At 38.0% G+C, this 12,463-nt stretch overlaps 1 protein-coding gene across 7 annotated transcripts in view; it reads right to left on the reverse strand.

The window, feature by feature from the left end:
* Nucleotides 1-12,463, reverse strand: part of RBPJ (recombination signal binding protein for immunoglobulin kappa J region) — a 105,922-nt gene that overhangs the window by 30,581 nt on the left and 62,878 nt on the right. For 5 of the 7 annotated variants that reach the window (XM_006093263.3, XM_023757724.1, XM_023757725.1 and 2 more), the window contains 2 exons: nt 11,968-12,006; nt 3,022-3,117 (listed from right to left, as the gene is read on the reverse strand). In XM_006093263.3, the coding sequence (XP_006093325.1) occupies nt 3,022-3,117; nt 11,968-12,006 (135 nt within the window). Of the gene's footprint in view, nt 1-3,021; nt 3,118-9,308; nt 9,507-11,967; nt 12,007-12,463 lie in introns of those variants that run through there. The other 2 variants (XM_023757727.1, XM_023757726.1) reach the window with 2 other exon arrangements.

Genomic DNA, 12,463 nt, shown 5'->3' on the forward strand with positions numbered 1-12,463 from the left:
TTTGAGTGGTGTTTTAGATTGGCCAGGCCATATCCAAACAATAGGAAATAAAGGCAACCACAATAAAAATAAATAACCCTTAAATCAAGATTTTAACTTGATAAGCCACTACAGCTTGTTACTCATATACTTTTAACAGTGACTAATAAACAGGGACGTTATCTGGACTTAGATGTAATTTTTTGAGTAGCTCTGCCCTTCTGTTATTGCCACTAGGCCTGTTATCCATCATAGCATTAAATGACATCCTAACTTTTAAAATTCTCACTAAAGATCCTTTTGCATAGTACCTGGCACCTAACAGGTCATCAGAAATAAAGAAATGAGTGAATGAATCCAATTGTACTAAAATGCACCTTCAAAAATCCAGAGAAAGGAAAGCAGCACTGCCTGAATTGGTATCCACACAGTAAATATGTCTAATCTTATTTCCATTAGATCTAGCCCAGCCTCACTCAGCTGATGGTAAAAGGAATAATCCTAGGCAAAGTTTATTTACAAAATGGGTGTTCTTTAGGTATCTTAACCTCATCCTCAAGCCCTGTTGTAAATAACCAACACTCAAACACAAAATGGAAGGCTATGGAAATTAGGGCAATAAAAAGTGTGAGACATTTGGAATTATAGACCCAGGAGTTCTAATCCTGGCTACATGGATTTCCAAAGTGAACCTGGTATTTGATTTCTAGTTTACTCACTCACAGAATGGGGATTATAATATACCTATTTATAAGACTATTATGAGAATTAAAATTTAAAAACACTTGTAAATGCACTTCCAAAACAATGTCCGGCTCAAGACTGGGAAACTGTTTCTTCCTGAGATTCACTGTGAGGTGCAAGACTGGCCTAATTTGAGATTCATCTCAAATAATGAAGGTATTGCCTTGCTAGGTTTTGCTTAGGAAAAATCAAACCAAAACCAAAAAGAAAAAAAGAGAAAACACCAAACCCAAAAAGCAGATGATCAGCTATGCACACACACTCAATTTAAATTCTCTTTCTCTCTCTGAATTTCGAAAAAGGAGCCACTATCTTGCTTTGGTCTTTATGTCCCAAACTGCAGATACCAACTTTTTCCAATATTTACTGTAGATCAGATGATTAGTTCTACTAGTAAAGAAAGATAAAATAATCAGAAATTTAGCAAGCTTGAATGATGATATACAAGAACACTTGGCAGTATGAGTCCTAAATACTGTTTTCACTTGTTCATCCTCTTTGAGAACAAAATTATCATTAAATAGCTTCACCTACTTTTCAGCTCAGATTTAGAGAACTTTAAGGAAGAGACGCCTTAATTTTCTTCCAGCATGTAAATTAACTTAATTATATACTTACATTCACTTCTTATACTTATGTTAAGATTTTCTTTATCTATGATTCCACCCATTCCTTTCAACCCAACATCCAAACCTGAGTTTTCATTCCTTTTCCCACTTTCGTTTCCTATCTTTCTAGCCAATTCAAAAAATCTTTCATCTTCCCCCATAAGCAAGCCTTTCGTCCATGAAATGCTTAATAGAAAAATGCTGTCTGAAAGACAAGACTAGAGAAACTATTAACAAGAAAATTCTAGGAATAAAGTGAAAAAACAAACAACCAAAGTCCACAATCATACATCATAAATACTGAAATTTATAAAATACTGTGACAAGTACTAAATATAAAGATCACTTTGTTGTAACTTAATTTTGGCCAATCTTACTTATAAGTCATTTTTGTAGTACCAACATTTATGTAGTACTAACTCAGCTTTGTTGTTTTTTCTTTTTTTTAAGATTTTTTTATTTCGTTGTTTTTTTATAAAGAGAGGAAATGAGAGGGAGAGGGAGGGAGGGAGGAAGGAAAGAGAGAGAGAAACATCAATCAGCTGCCTCCTGCATGCCCCCAGCCAGGGATCTGCAACAGGGATATGTGCTCTGACTGGATCAAACTGGCAACCTTTTGGTAGAAAGGACAATGCCCAGCCAACCAACTGAACAACATTGGCCAGGGCTGTTTTTTCTTAATCTGAACAGGCACAGGGGCAAGGTGGAGAGGACTGGGAGCTCTTTTCTTTATAATCACTCCATAGTTCAATTCAGGGGTTTGTTTAGTCTTTTCCTTTTTAAAATGGTACTCAGGCCCTGGCTGGTTTGGTTCAGTGGATAGAGCGTCAGCCTGTGGACTGAAGGGTCCCTGATTCGATTCCAGTAAAGGGCCCATGCCCGGGTTGCAGGCTCGATCCCAGTGGGGGGCATGCAGGAGGCAGCCGATCAATGATTCACTCTCATCATTGATGTTTCTATTTCTCCCTCTCTCTTCCTTTCTGAAATCAATAAAAATATATTTTTAAAAAATGGTACTCAGGGTCACATCCTATATAATAATCCTATATAATAAAAGCCTAATAAGTGTCTGACTGTTCGTTCGACTGTTCAGTCACTATGACGTGCACTGACCACCAGGGGGCAGATGCTCCGACCAGTAGGTTAGTTTACTGCTGGGGCCCTGGAGCCCTCCTGTGGTCCCACCCCAGCTGGCCAATCTCCCGCAGGCCTGCCTTGGCCAGCCAGCACCGATTGGCCCCAATCAGGACTGGGCGAGATTGACCGGACACGCCCTGGACGAATCTGTGCACCGGCCGTTTCAGCCCGATCCCCGCAGGCCAGGCCGAGGGACCCCACCAGTGCACAAATCCATGCACCAGGCCTCTAGTTTATTTATAAAACTAAATTTACCACCAAAAGGAAAGCTACTTTTTTGAACGAGCTAATATATCCCAGAAATACTTATAAAACATCATGAAGCCCCAAAGAAAAATTACAGATTACAGTTTGTAATTATCAGGGATTCAACCAGATGATCTCTACTAAATCTGCCATAACTCACTTTGTTTCTCCTTCAATAGAGACAAATCCCTACTTTTCATTTTGTACTTGCAAATAACCCGAGAAACAATTCTTGCATATTAACACATCATTTGCAAATTCACGTGACAGCTACAATCAACTACCCACCAGAAAATAATAATCTTACCTTTTTTCATTTCCATATGACTTCTGTGCAACTTTTGCATGAAGAATAAGTACTGTTTGATCCCCTCGCTCTTTTAAATAATTTCGCATTGCTTCCCTAAAATAAAACACAAATATTACTATTACAGGGGTGAGGTTTAAAATATTACTAAGCTCTGTAATGAGAAAAATGCTGGTGAGTATATTTTAAACAAGCAAATCTAAAAGCAAAAACATTAAGACAAAACAAACTCATGAACTAAATTTAAAGCCTATTATACAATGGGGGCAATAAATACTGCTCATCTTCAACTTTATACTTTTTTCTTTAAAAGAAGAAACTGTCTTTCATTCTTGGAATTTATGATGTAACTGAGCGAAACCACAATTACAATTCCAGAATCACTATGTACATTGCTAAATTTGGCTTTAAATTGTTCATAAACTTAATGACATGCAATACTTTGTATTTAATTATCTACTTATTAGAATGAGTGTTTTTCAGTGAATACAAAGCCATAACAAATCATTAGGTCATCCAAAGTTGTTATTATGTTCTTAAAATAACAAGCCTTACATAAGGACTAAGAAAGGGATATCTCATGTACATATAAACACACAGTTACTGAATAAATTTTTTGGGGAAAAGTTAATTCTTTCAAGTACAAAGCACTCCAACTACCTATTTATTATGTATAAATATATAAAAAATTCCATGTGTTAAATATATTTATTTATTCAATTATTTTGCTAAGCAGTATAAAGAACACTAGATCAAATTTATAACTATGAATCAGCAGAATCCCAATTCTGGACATTTGCATACAATACAAAAGTAAAGCAAAGTTGTTTCAAAGACAATAATCAGGAAACAGTTTTAACAAGTTAAATGCTGTTTTACTTATCTATACTAATAAAAGGGTATTATGCTAATTAGACCAGGTCGACCGGACATCTTCTGGACATCTGACTTCCTTCAGGACAAAGCCAGGGTGGCGGGGGCCGAGGCAGAGGCGGTTAGGGGCAATCAGGCCGGCAGGGTAGCAAGCAGTTAGGGGTGATCAGGCCGGCGGGGGAACAAGCAGTTAGGGGTGAGATCAAGCTGGCAAGGGGGAGCAAGCAGTTAGGTGAGAGATCAGGCCGGCACAAGGGAGCAAGCAGTTAGGGGTGAGATCAGGCCGGCGTGGGGGAGCAAGCAGTTAAAGGACAAACAGGCCGGCAGGGGAGGGCAGTTAGGGGGCGATGAGGCCGGCAGGGGAGGGCAGCTGGAGCGATGAGGCTGGCAGGGGAGCGGTTAGGGGGTGATGAGGCCGGCAGGCAGAGGCAGTTAGGGGCAATCAGGCAGGCAGGCAGGCAGGTGAGGGGTTAGGAGCCAGCAGTCCCGGATTGTGAGAGGGATGTCCGACTGCCGGTTTAGGCCCCATTCTGCAGTCGGACATCCCGAGGGGTCCCAGATTGGAGTGGGTGCAGGCTGGGCTGAGGGACATGCCCCCCATGCACGAATTTCATGCACCATGAAATTCTATCTAATAGTATCTATCTAATAAAAAGTCTATCTTCTAGTATCCTAATAAAGCAGGAATATGCAAATTGACCATCACACCGTCACAAAGATGGCAGCGCCCACAGCCACAAGATGGCGGCGCCGAGTCCCCTCAGCCCTGCCAGAGTCCCCCAGTCCTTTCAGCCCCGCGGCGTGTGGGGAGGAGTAGGCGCAGCCGGACCCGCCCTCAGCCCCCCCAGCCACCCAGGGCCAGCCCAAGGCGCAGGCAAGCCTTGGATGGCAGCTGCTCAGCCGCCCAGGGCCACCCAAGGCTCAGGTAACCAGGGCCGGCCAAGGCTGGCGCTGCTGGCAGTGGCAGCATCAGAGGTGTGATGGGGCGTTGCCTTCCCCTGATGGCCGGGTCGACTCCCACCCCTGAGGGCTCCCAGACTACGAGCAGGCCAGGCTGAGGGACCTCCCCTCCAGTGCATGAGTTATAAATAAAAGACAAATGTATTAGGATAGCTACACAATAGTAGTACAAATGTGGGGAACTCTAGACTTGTAGCACTTAGAGAAACTATGTGGCCTGGGGCAAATCATTTAACCTCATCCAGACTCAGTTTCCTATCTGATAATAACAGATGATATTGCTAATCTAACACAAAGTGGTTGAGGGGTATAAAGGAGATAATCTAGAAGACAGTATTTATGTTTAATATTGAGAATTAATCCCTATCCCTTAAAAGGGGCTTTAAAGTTCAGTGAAGACAACAGCTCAGAAAACAAATTGTAATGAAATACATGATCCAAAGAGGTATGATCAGTAGGGGAATGTCTATGTAAAGGAGGGGAGGGGTGATAAAGGACTACATGCTAGGAAAACTTCTTAGAAGAGGTAATCTCTGAAGTAACAGGAGTAGACAGAACAAGTAAGGCATCCCAGGGTCTGGGAGTAGTATGGAAAAGGTCACGACCAACCCTGCACATTTGAGTACAGTGAGATAGTCAAGCTGAGGAACAAGGCAGCCAAGACAACAAAACAGCAGCAACATTCCTTGAGTGTTTACTAAGTGTCAGGTGCTTAGCTTAACACTTAAATGCATCATTTCATGTAATCCTCAAAATCCAAAAAGGTATGTGTGTCTTGCCCAATTTCTTGCAATTAATAAGCGAGAGTCAGAAATTAGAATCTCAAATTCTCTTGTTAAGATACTAACGTAAGCCATGGCCATGAATAAAGCTGACAAGTTGGGAGTCAAATTGTGAAAGGCCTGCCAAATCCCATGAAATCTGACATTTGTAACTTAAATACTCAGTATGAAAGTTTAAGCTAATTCAAATATCACTCTGATAGATGAGAATCAAAATGGTAGCAGTTAATAAATTTTTTAAAACACCTAGAGAAATACTTAAAATGTTAAAAAAAAATACACAAAAAAAAATCTCGTTGAAAATTGAGAAAAGATCATTTACTTTTTTATCTTTACCCCATTGTAGAAAACACCATGAGTGGAACTTGGATTTTTCAATCTACACAAAAGGCAATTAAATGATCTTGAGGATTTTTAAACAATTAATTTTCCTTCTTAGTTAATTCTAGTGGTGGAATAGAGAAAAGATTAGAGAACAGAGAGACAAGACACACTTGAAAAAAGGCTCAAACACTAAGAAAGAAGCAAGAGGTGGTAGTAGAGAAGATAGAAAAGACTTAACAACTCTGTATCTTTTGTTTGGGGAGAAGTGGATATATATTAAGAAGCTGACATGTCAACACTGAAGCGCCACAGACCTCCATGCTGGAAGTATTCAATAGGTTGTTGGAAATACCTGTACTTCCAGAGAGGGGTCTGGGCTGCAAAAGTGGGTTTCACTGGTATATCGTTGGCAAATGAAGCCACAGAAGTGAATGAAATCTCCCAGAATGAAAAAAAAGAGGAGGGAAGAACTGACTATGGAAGATAAAATGACTGAATGTCAGTATTAAAGGATCAGCTAATGTTGGAATTCATAAATGATGGTGCAAATTCCACAAACCCTCCCAAGGGTGGGAACAGAGAAAGCATATTCTCGAACAGTGACAGATGAGTCAAGAACAACAAAATGTATAAAATAAATGGAGAACAACTGGTAAGGGGCAGAACTGAAACTGTTTACTAGATGCTATGGAAGCATACAATCTCGAAAGAAAGAGGAGAACAATCAAAAGGTGAGATGCTGCAGAGGTCAAAGTCACTTATAGCAAGAAGTCTAACAAATGCCAGCTAACAGAAAGCCTTACGTGTTATTTATAAAATCAGAGAGGCCACCGTGATGTCTATTTGTAAATACCCTCTAAGAAAGAAGCTGACTATGCAAGGTAAAACGACTGAATGTCAGTATCAAAGGATCAGCCAATGTTGGAATCCATAAGTGATGGTGCAAATTCACACGAACACTCCCAAGGGTGGGGACAGAGAGAGCATATTCTCGAACCTGTTGGGTACTGAACAAGAGGTGCAGCCTGGGAAGGATAATGATGGTAAGAGATTTGAGTGTTGCTAAGTCAGGTGGCTAACTATACAGTTCAGTGTGGAATAAGAACAAACAACAAGAGCCAGAAGACACAGATGTCCAGTCCCTAACATGAAACTTGAAAAGTGATATATGTGAAAAGATCTCACGTAGGTCATAATATATTGTCCCTTCTACATATTGTTGGTTTCACTTTGAAAATTCGTTAAGACTTTTTGCTTTTATGTTCATAAGGAATACTGGTCTATAGTTTTATTTTCTTGTAATGTCTTTGCTTTTAGTAACATGGCAATACCGTCCTTGCAGAATGAATTGGAAAGTATGTTCTGCTCTCCAATTTTCTGGAATGGTATGTATAGAACTGGCATAATTAATTTCTTAAATGTCTGGTAGAATTCAATAGTGAGATCACCTGAGCCTGTAGTTTTCTTTGTGGGAAGAGATATAACTACAAATTCAATTTCTTTAACTATAGTGCTATTCAGGCTATAAGTTTCTTTTGAGTAAGCTTTAGTAGTTTGCTGGTTTCAAGGAATTTGTGTTTCTTCAAAAGCTGAATTTACTGGCAGAAAGTTATTCATATTTGCTTGTTATTCTTTAAATATTTGTAGAATTTGCAATGATGTCATCTTTCTCATTTTTGACAGTAGTAATTTGTAAATAATCAGATCTCTATCTGGTATGATCGTCCTGCTTAGAGTTCTTTAACATTTCTTGCAGCTCATGCCTGTTCGTGATGAATTATTTTTCAGTTTTTATGTCTAAAAAAGTCTTCATTTTGCCTGTGTTGGGTATAGAATCCTAGGTTGCTATGTTTCCCCCCTTGGGAAAACTGTCTTGCTCCACTGTCTTCTTTCTATCTAGCAAGGTTTCAGATGAAAAAATCCCATAATCTTTATCTTTGTTCCTCTGTACGTAATTTATCTTTTATCTCTATTGCTTTTAATATTTTCTTTTTATCACCGTCTTTAAGCAATTTGATTATGATGTCCTTCAGCACTTTGTACTTGGGGCTGAGTTTCTTGAAACTATAGTTTATCAAATTTAGAAAAATTTCAGACATTATTTTTTCACATATTCTTTCAGCCATACCCTTCCCCCTTCAATGACTCTAATTACATGTATTTTATCTACTTGAACATAAACCACAGCTCACTAAGGATCTTTTTTGTTCAGACTTTTTTTCATTTTGGATAGTTTCTATTGCTGTTATCAGGTTCACCAATCTCTTCATCAGCAGTGCATATCTGCAAATTAATCCCAGGAATTTTATCTTTTCATCTTTAGTACTGCAGTTTTCGTCTCTAAAAATTTGATTTGGATCTTCCTTGTCCTCTATTTAACTCATTCAATCTCTCCTCTAGCTCAGGGATGCACAGTTAAAGCCTGTGGGTCAAATTCGACCCACTGCCTGTTTTAAAAATAAAAAATTGTACCCTAATATACAGACATATCCACTAGTGTACACATTATCCATGTCTCCTTTTATGCTACAACAGAGTTAAGTAGTTACAACAGAGGCTGTATGGGCCACATAAAACTAAACTATCGACCATCTGACCCTTTTAAGAAAAACTGTAAATTCCTGATCTATATTAGAAGACAAATATAACTGTTTTATTGCCTCTAATTCTATTATCTGTGTCATTTCTGGGTTGGTTTTGACTGGTTTTTCTCCTCATTATGGTCATATTTTGCTTGCTCTTTGTATGACTGATATGGTTTGACTCAATCAATTTTACCTTTTTGAGTGCTGGGTATTTGTCTATTCCTGTAAATATTCTTGAGCTTTGTTCTGATGCACAGTTAAGTTACTTGGAAAGAGTATGATTCTTTCAATCTTGTTCTTAAGTTGTTAGGTAAAACCAGAGCAACATGTAGTCTAGGCCTAATTTTGCAGCACTATGGAAGCAAACCCTCCCGAGTACTCTAGTCAATGCACGTGAATTTTAAGATTTTTCCACACTGGTTTCTGGGAACAGGTCCTATTTGTAGTAGTGAGTGAGCTTTAGGAATTCTTCCTTCTAATTCTTTAGGTTGGTTTCCCCCCAACCTTGGGTAGTCTCCTCACACACACGTGCTGATCTATACTCAGCTGAAGATAGAGGGAACCCTCTGCAGATCTCTGGAACTCTGCACAGCAATTTCCTCTCCAGTTCTCTGCCCTGGAAACTCTAGCCACCGTGGCCTCCTCAGAGTCCCAGCTCCATCTCAACTCAAGGTGCTTACTAGGCTCCGTCTGGATGCCCCCTCCCTAATCATGTCGTGGAAACTCTCCCCAGGCACTAAGCTGGAGCAATTGTAGAGCTCACCTCATTTGCCTCCTGTCTCTCAGGGATCACCTGTCCTTTCTTGCCTGCCGTCCAATATCTTGAAAACCGCTGTTTCATAAATTTTGTCCAGGTTTTTAGTTGTTTCAGGCCGGAGAGTAATTCCAGTCCCTGTTACTCCATCTTGGCCAGAAGTAGAAGTCCTAAAAGCTACTAAAATTTTCCAAACAGGGAAAATTGCTTAAAGGGTAAATGGAAAGTCATGATAAAGTAGATGGGACCTAACTATATTATTTTATGTATTTAAGGAAAGAAATTTTTCCTCATGTTTATCATCATGGTATTGATTACTATTTTTACAGGGTATCCAATTAAGTAACTAATTTATCCATCAAAATATATTTTATTGTTAGGAGTCACTCCAACCTACTGCTGCTGGTAATGAAATAAAAATATTTATCAATCAATTTTTAAATTATCTATACATGTGAATTCAACAATTCCACCAGTATTTCTTCAAAATATGTAACAATAAGTAACTGAAAATATATTTACATGAACCTGTGAGACAAGTTATATTTTCCTAGCCCACTTCATGTGGAGTATTTATGTAATGCCTTTTAAAAAGTTTTTTAATGTTGATTAATGTAATTTCAGAATTATAGAAAAGTTGTAAAAGTAGTACAAAGAATTCCTAGTCCCCTTTCCCCCAAACATTTTACCATGTTTGTATACGATGTTTTAAAACCATTCAAGAGCACACTGTAGACATGTCATCCCTTTACCCCAAATACTTTAGTGTTTATTTCTTAAAACAAAGGCACTCTCTTATACAATCACAATGCAATACCACGGATACAATATTTGTATCTATAGATTTTATTCACATGTCGCCACTGTCCCACTAATGTCCTTTACTAAGGGGAGAGGGGGGACAGTGTTGAAAAACTACTGCCCTCAGGCCAAATCAGGATGGCCTCCAGTTTCTCAAAATTAAGTTGAGCTGGAACAGACATGCCATTCATTTACATGTTTTCTATGGCTTATTTGGGGATATAAGAAGAGAGCTGAGAAGTCACAACAGACTCAGTGTGGCTCAAAAAGCCTAACATGTTTGTTATCTGGCCCATTAACAGAAAATGTTTGCCAACTCTAGCTTTAGATCAAAATAAAAATTTTTTCCTGGACGAAGATTTAGTTAATTTAGTTGTCATGTCTTGTTGGTCTTCTTTAATGAGGTATTCCTCAGTCTTTGTTATGCTTTTGAAAAATTAGAAGAGTAAATGCCATTTATTTTATAGAATGCCCCTCATTTGCATGTCTGATGTTTTCTTATGCTTACATTTAGACATTTACACATTTTTGCAATAACAGCACAAAGGTAATATTATGTCCTTCTCAGGATGCACATAACATTTATTTGTCCTATTGTTAGTATTTAGATGACTTCATTAAGGTGGTGTCTGCCAGGTTTCTTCGTTGACATTACTATTTTTCGCTTTATAAATAATACATACTTGTGAGGACACACTTAGAGATTATGTAAATAGTTTGTTTCTCATCAGATTTTAAACCAATAGTTTAAGCATTCATTGATGATTTATGCCTGAAACAATTACTGTAGTGGTTGCCAATTGTGATTTCCTAGTTCCGGCATTCCTTCTACGTTTATTAGGTAAAATTCTTCTGTAAGGAAAAGCTATCTCTTCTGCTTCATTTACTGAATTATTTTTTAACTCAGTGTAGACTTCTTAACTGTCATTTTATTATATGGATTGTAATCCATTCCTATAATTTATTTTGATGATCAAAGTGCCCATGATTTGGCTAAAAGGAAGCCTCTTCAAGCTGGCTCCCTTGGAATCCTTCTGGCATGTCTCCATCATTCTTTGAGAGCAACAGCTTTTAAGTAATAGCAAAAATGTGGAAATTATCCAAATGGCCATTAATGTAAAAATAAAACAAAAGCAGTGTGAAGACAATGTAGAGAATGAAGTAGAAGATACATATACAGAACAATAGTCAAGTATAATGTCAGACTTTAAAAAGAAGAAGAAGAAATACAGGCATATGTTTATATGTGCTTATAATTTTCTTGAAAGATACTAACAATGCAGGGTTAGCATTAACTCTAGGACTAAAACTGTGGAACTGAATGTCTTACTTTTTATTTACAACCACTGACTGTTAGAAATTTTTAAAATCATTTTCAAGATTAATACTTTTAAATTTAACATTTGCAATTAAAATATTATAAAATTAATTTATATCATTGGAACACAGTATATTTACAGACTCATTAAAATGGGTAAAATCTTGTGTTTTCTGTAAAATTCATTTCTTAAAGGATATATTAAGTATCTTTCATGTCCCATGTATAATCAACAAATTGTGACTGGCTAAATGCAGCCAGATATAGAAAACTATTTTTTACACTGCAGCCCTTGTGATATTAACTATAATATGATACCCAAGATTATATTCAAAGACTTACTTTCCCCTTTGAAACGTATCCTCTTATCCTGATATTTTTATGGGGGGAAAGGGGATGTGGGATAGAGAGGATGGGACTAAGCTTATAATCTAGATACCAATATATCAATAACTTCTTTTCAAGATCACCTAATATAGTTTTGAAAATGACAGGATCTAACACTTGTATAAAATGTTTTATTGAAAGGCTGACGAATATAATGCTTACCTAGTGAGTCGTTTAGGTGGAGGCCGCTCACCAAATTTTCTGGGAAAAAAAAAGAAGAAAAAAATTAAATAGGCTATATGACATACTCCATAAGCATTTCAGGAAACATGAAATCTCCTTCATAACATATACTTCAACCCTACTGACCAGTGAAGAGACAAATCCTCTGGTAAACATCGATACCCAGAAATAGCAAAATACAAAAATGATTCCTAAACAAAAACAGCACACTCGAAGTAGGCCTCTGAGCATGTAGCACACTAATTAGATGAAGATTTCCGGTACCTTTCAGAGATACTTTGCAAAAAAAACCACTAACCAAAGTCCCTGTCTCACACCATCTACAGCACCCAGAAATATCCTCACAGCCCAAGAGGTAGTGTAGAGGTCACAAGTGTTTATCACGAGCTGGCACTGAGCTATACATTTTTTTTTTAATTAAATCTTTATTGTCCAGATTACAGTTGTTCCTCTTTTTTCCCCCCATAGCTCCCCT

The sequence above is a fragment of the Myotis lucifugus genome, unplaced genomic scaffold, assembly GCF_000147115.1.
Source record: "Myotis lucifugus unplaced genomic scaffold, Myoluc2.0 scaffold_112, whole genome shotgun sequence".
NCBI lineage: Eukaryota > Metazoa > Chordata > Mammalia > Chiroptera > Vespertilionidae > Myotis > Myotis lucifugus.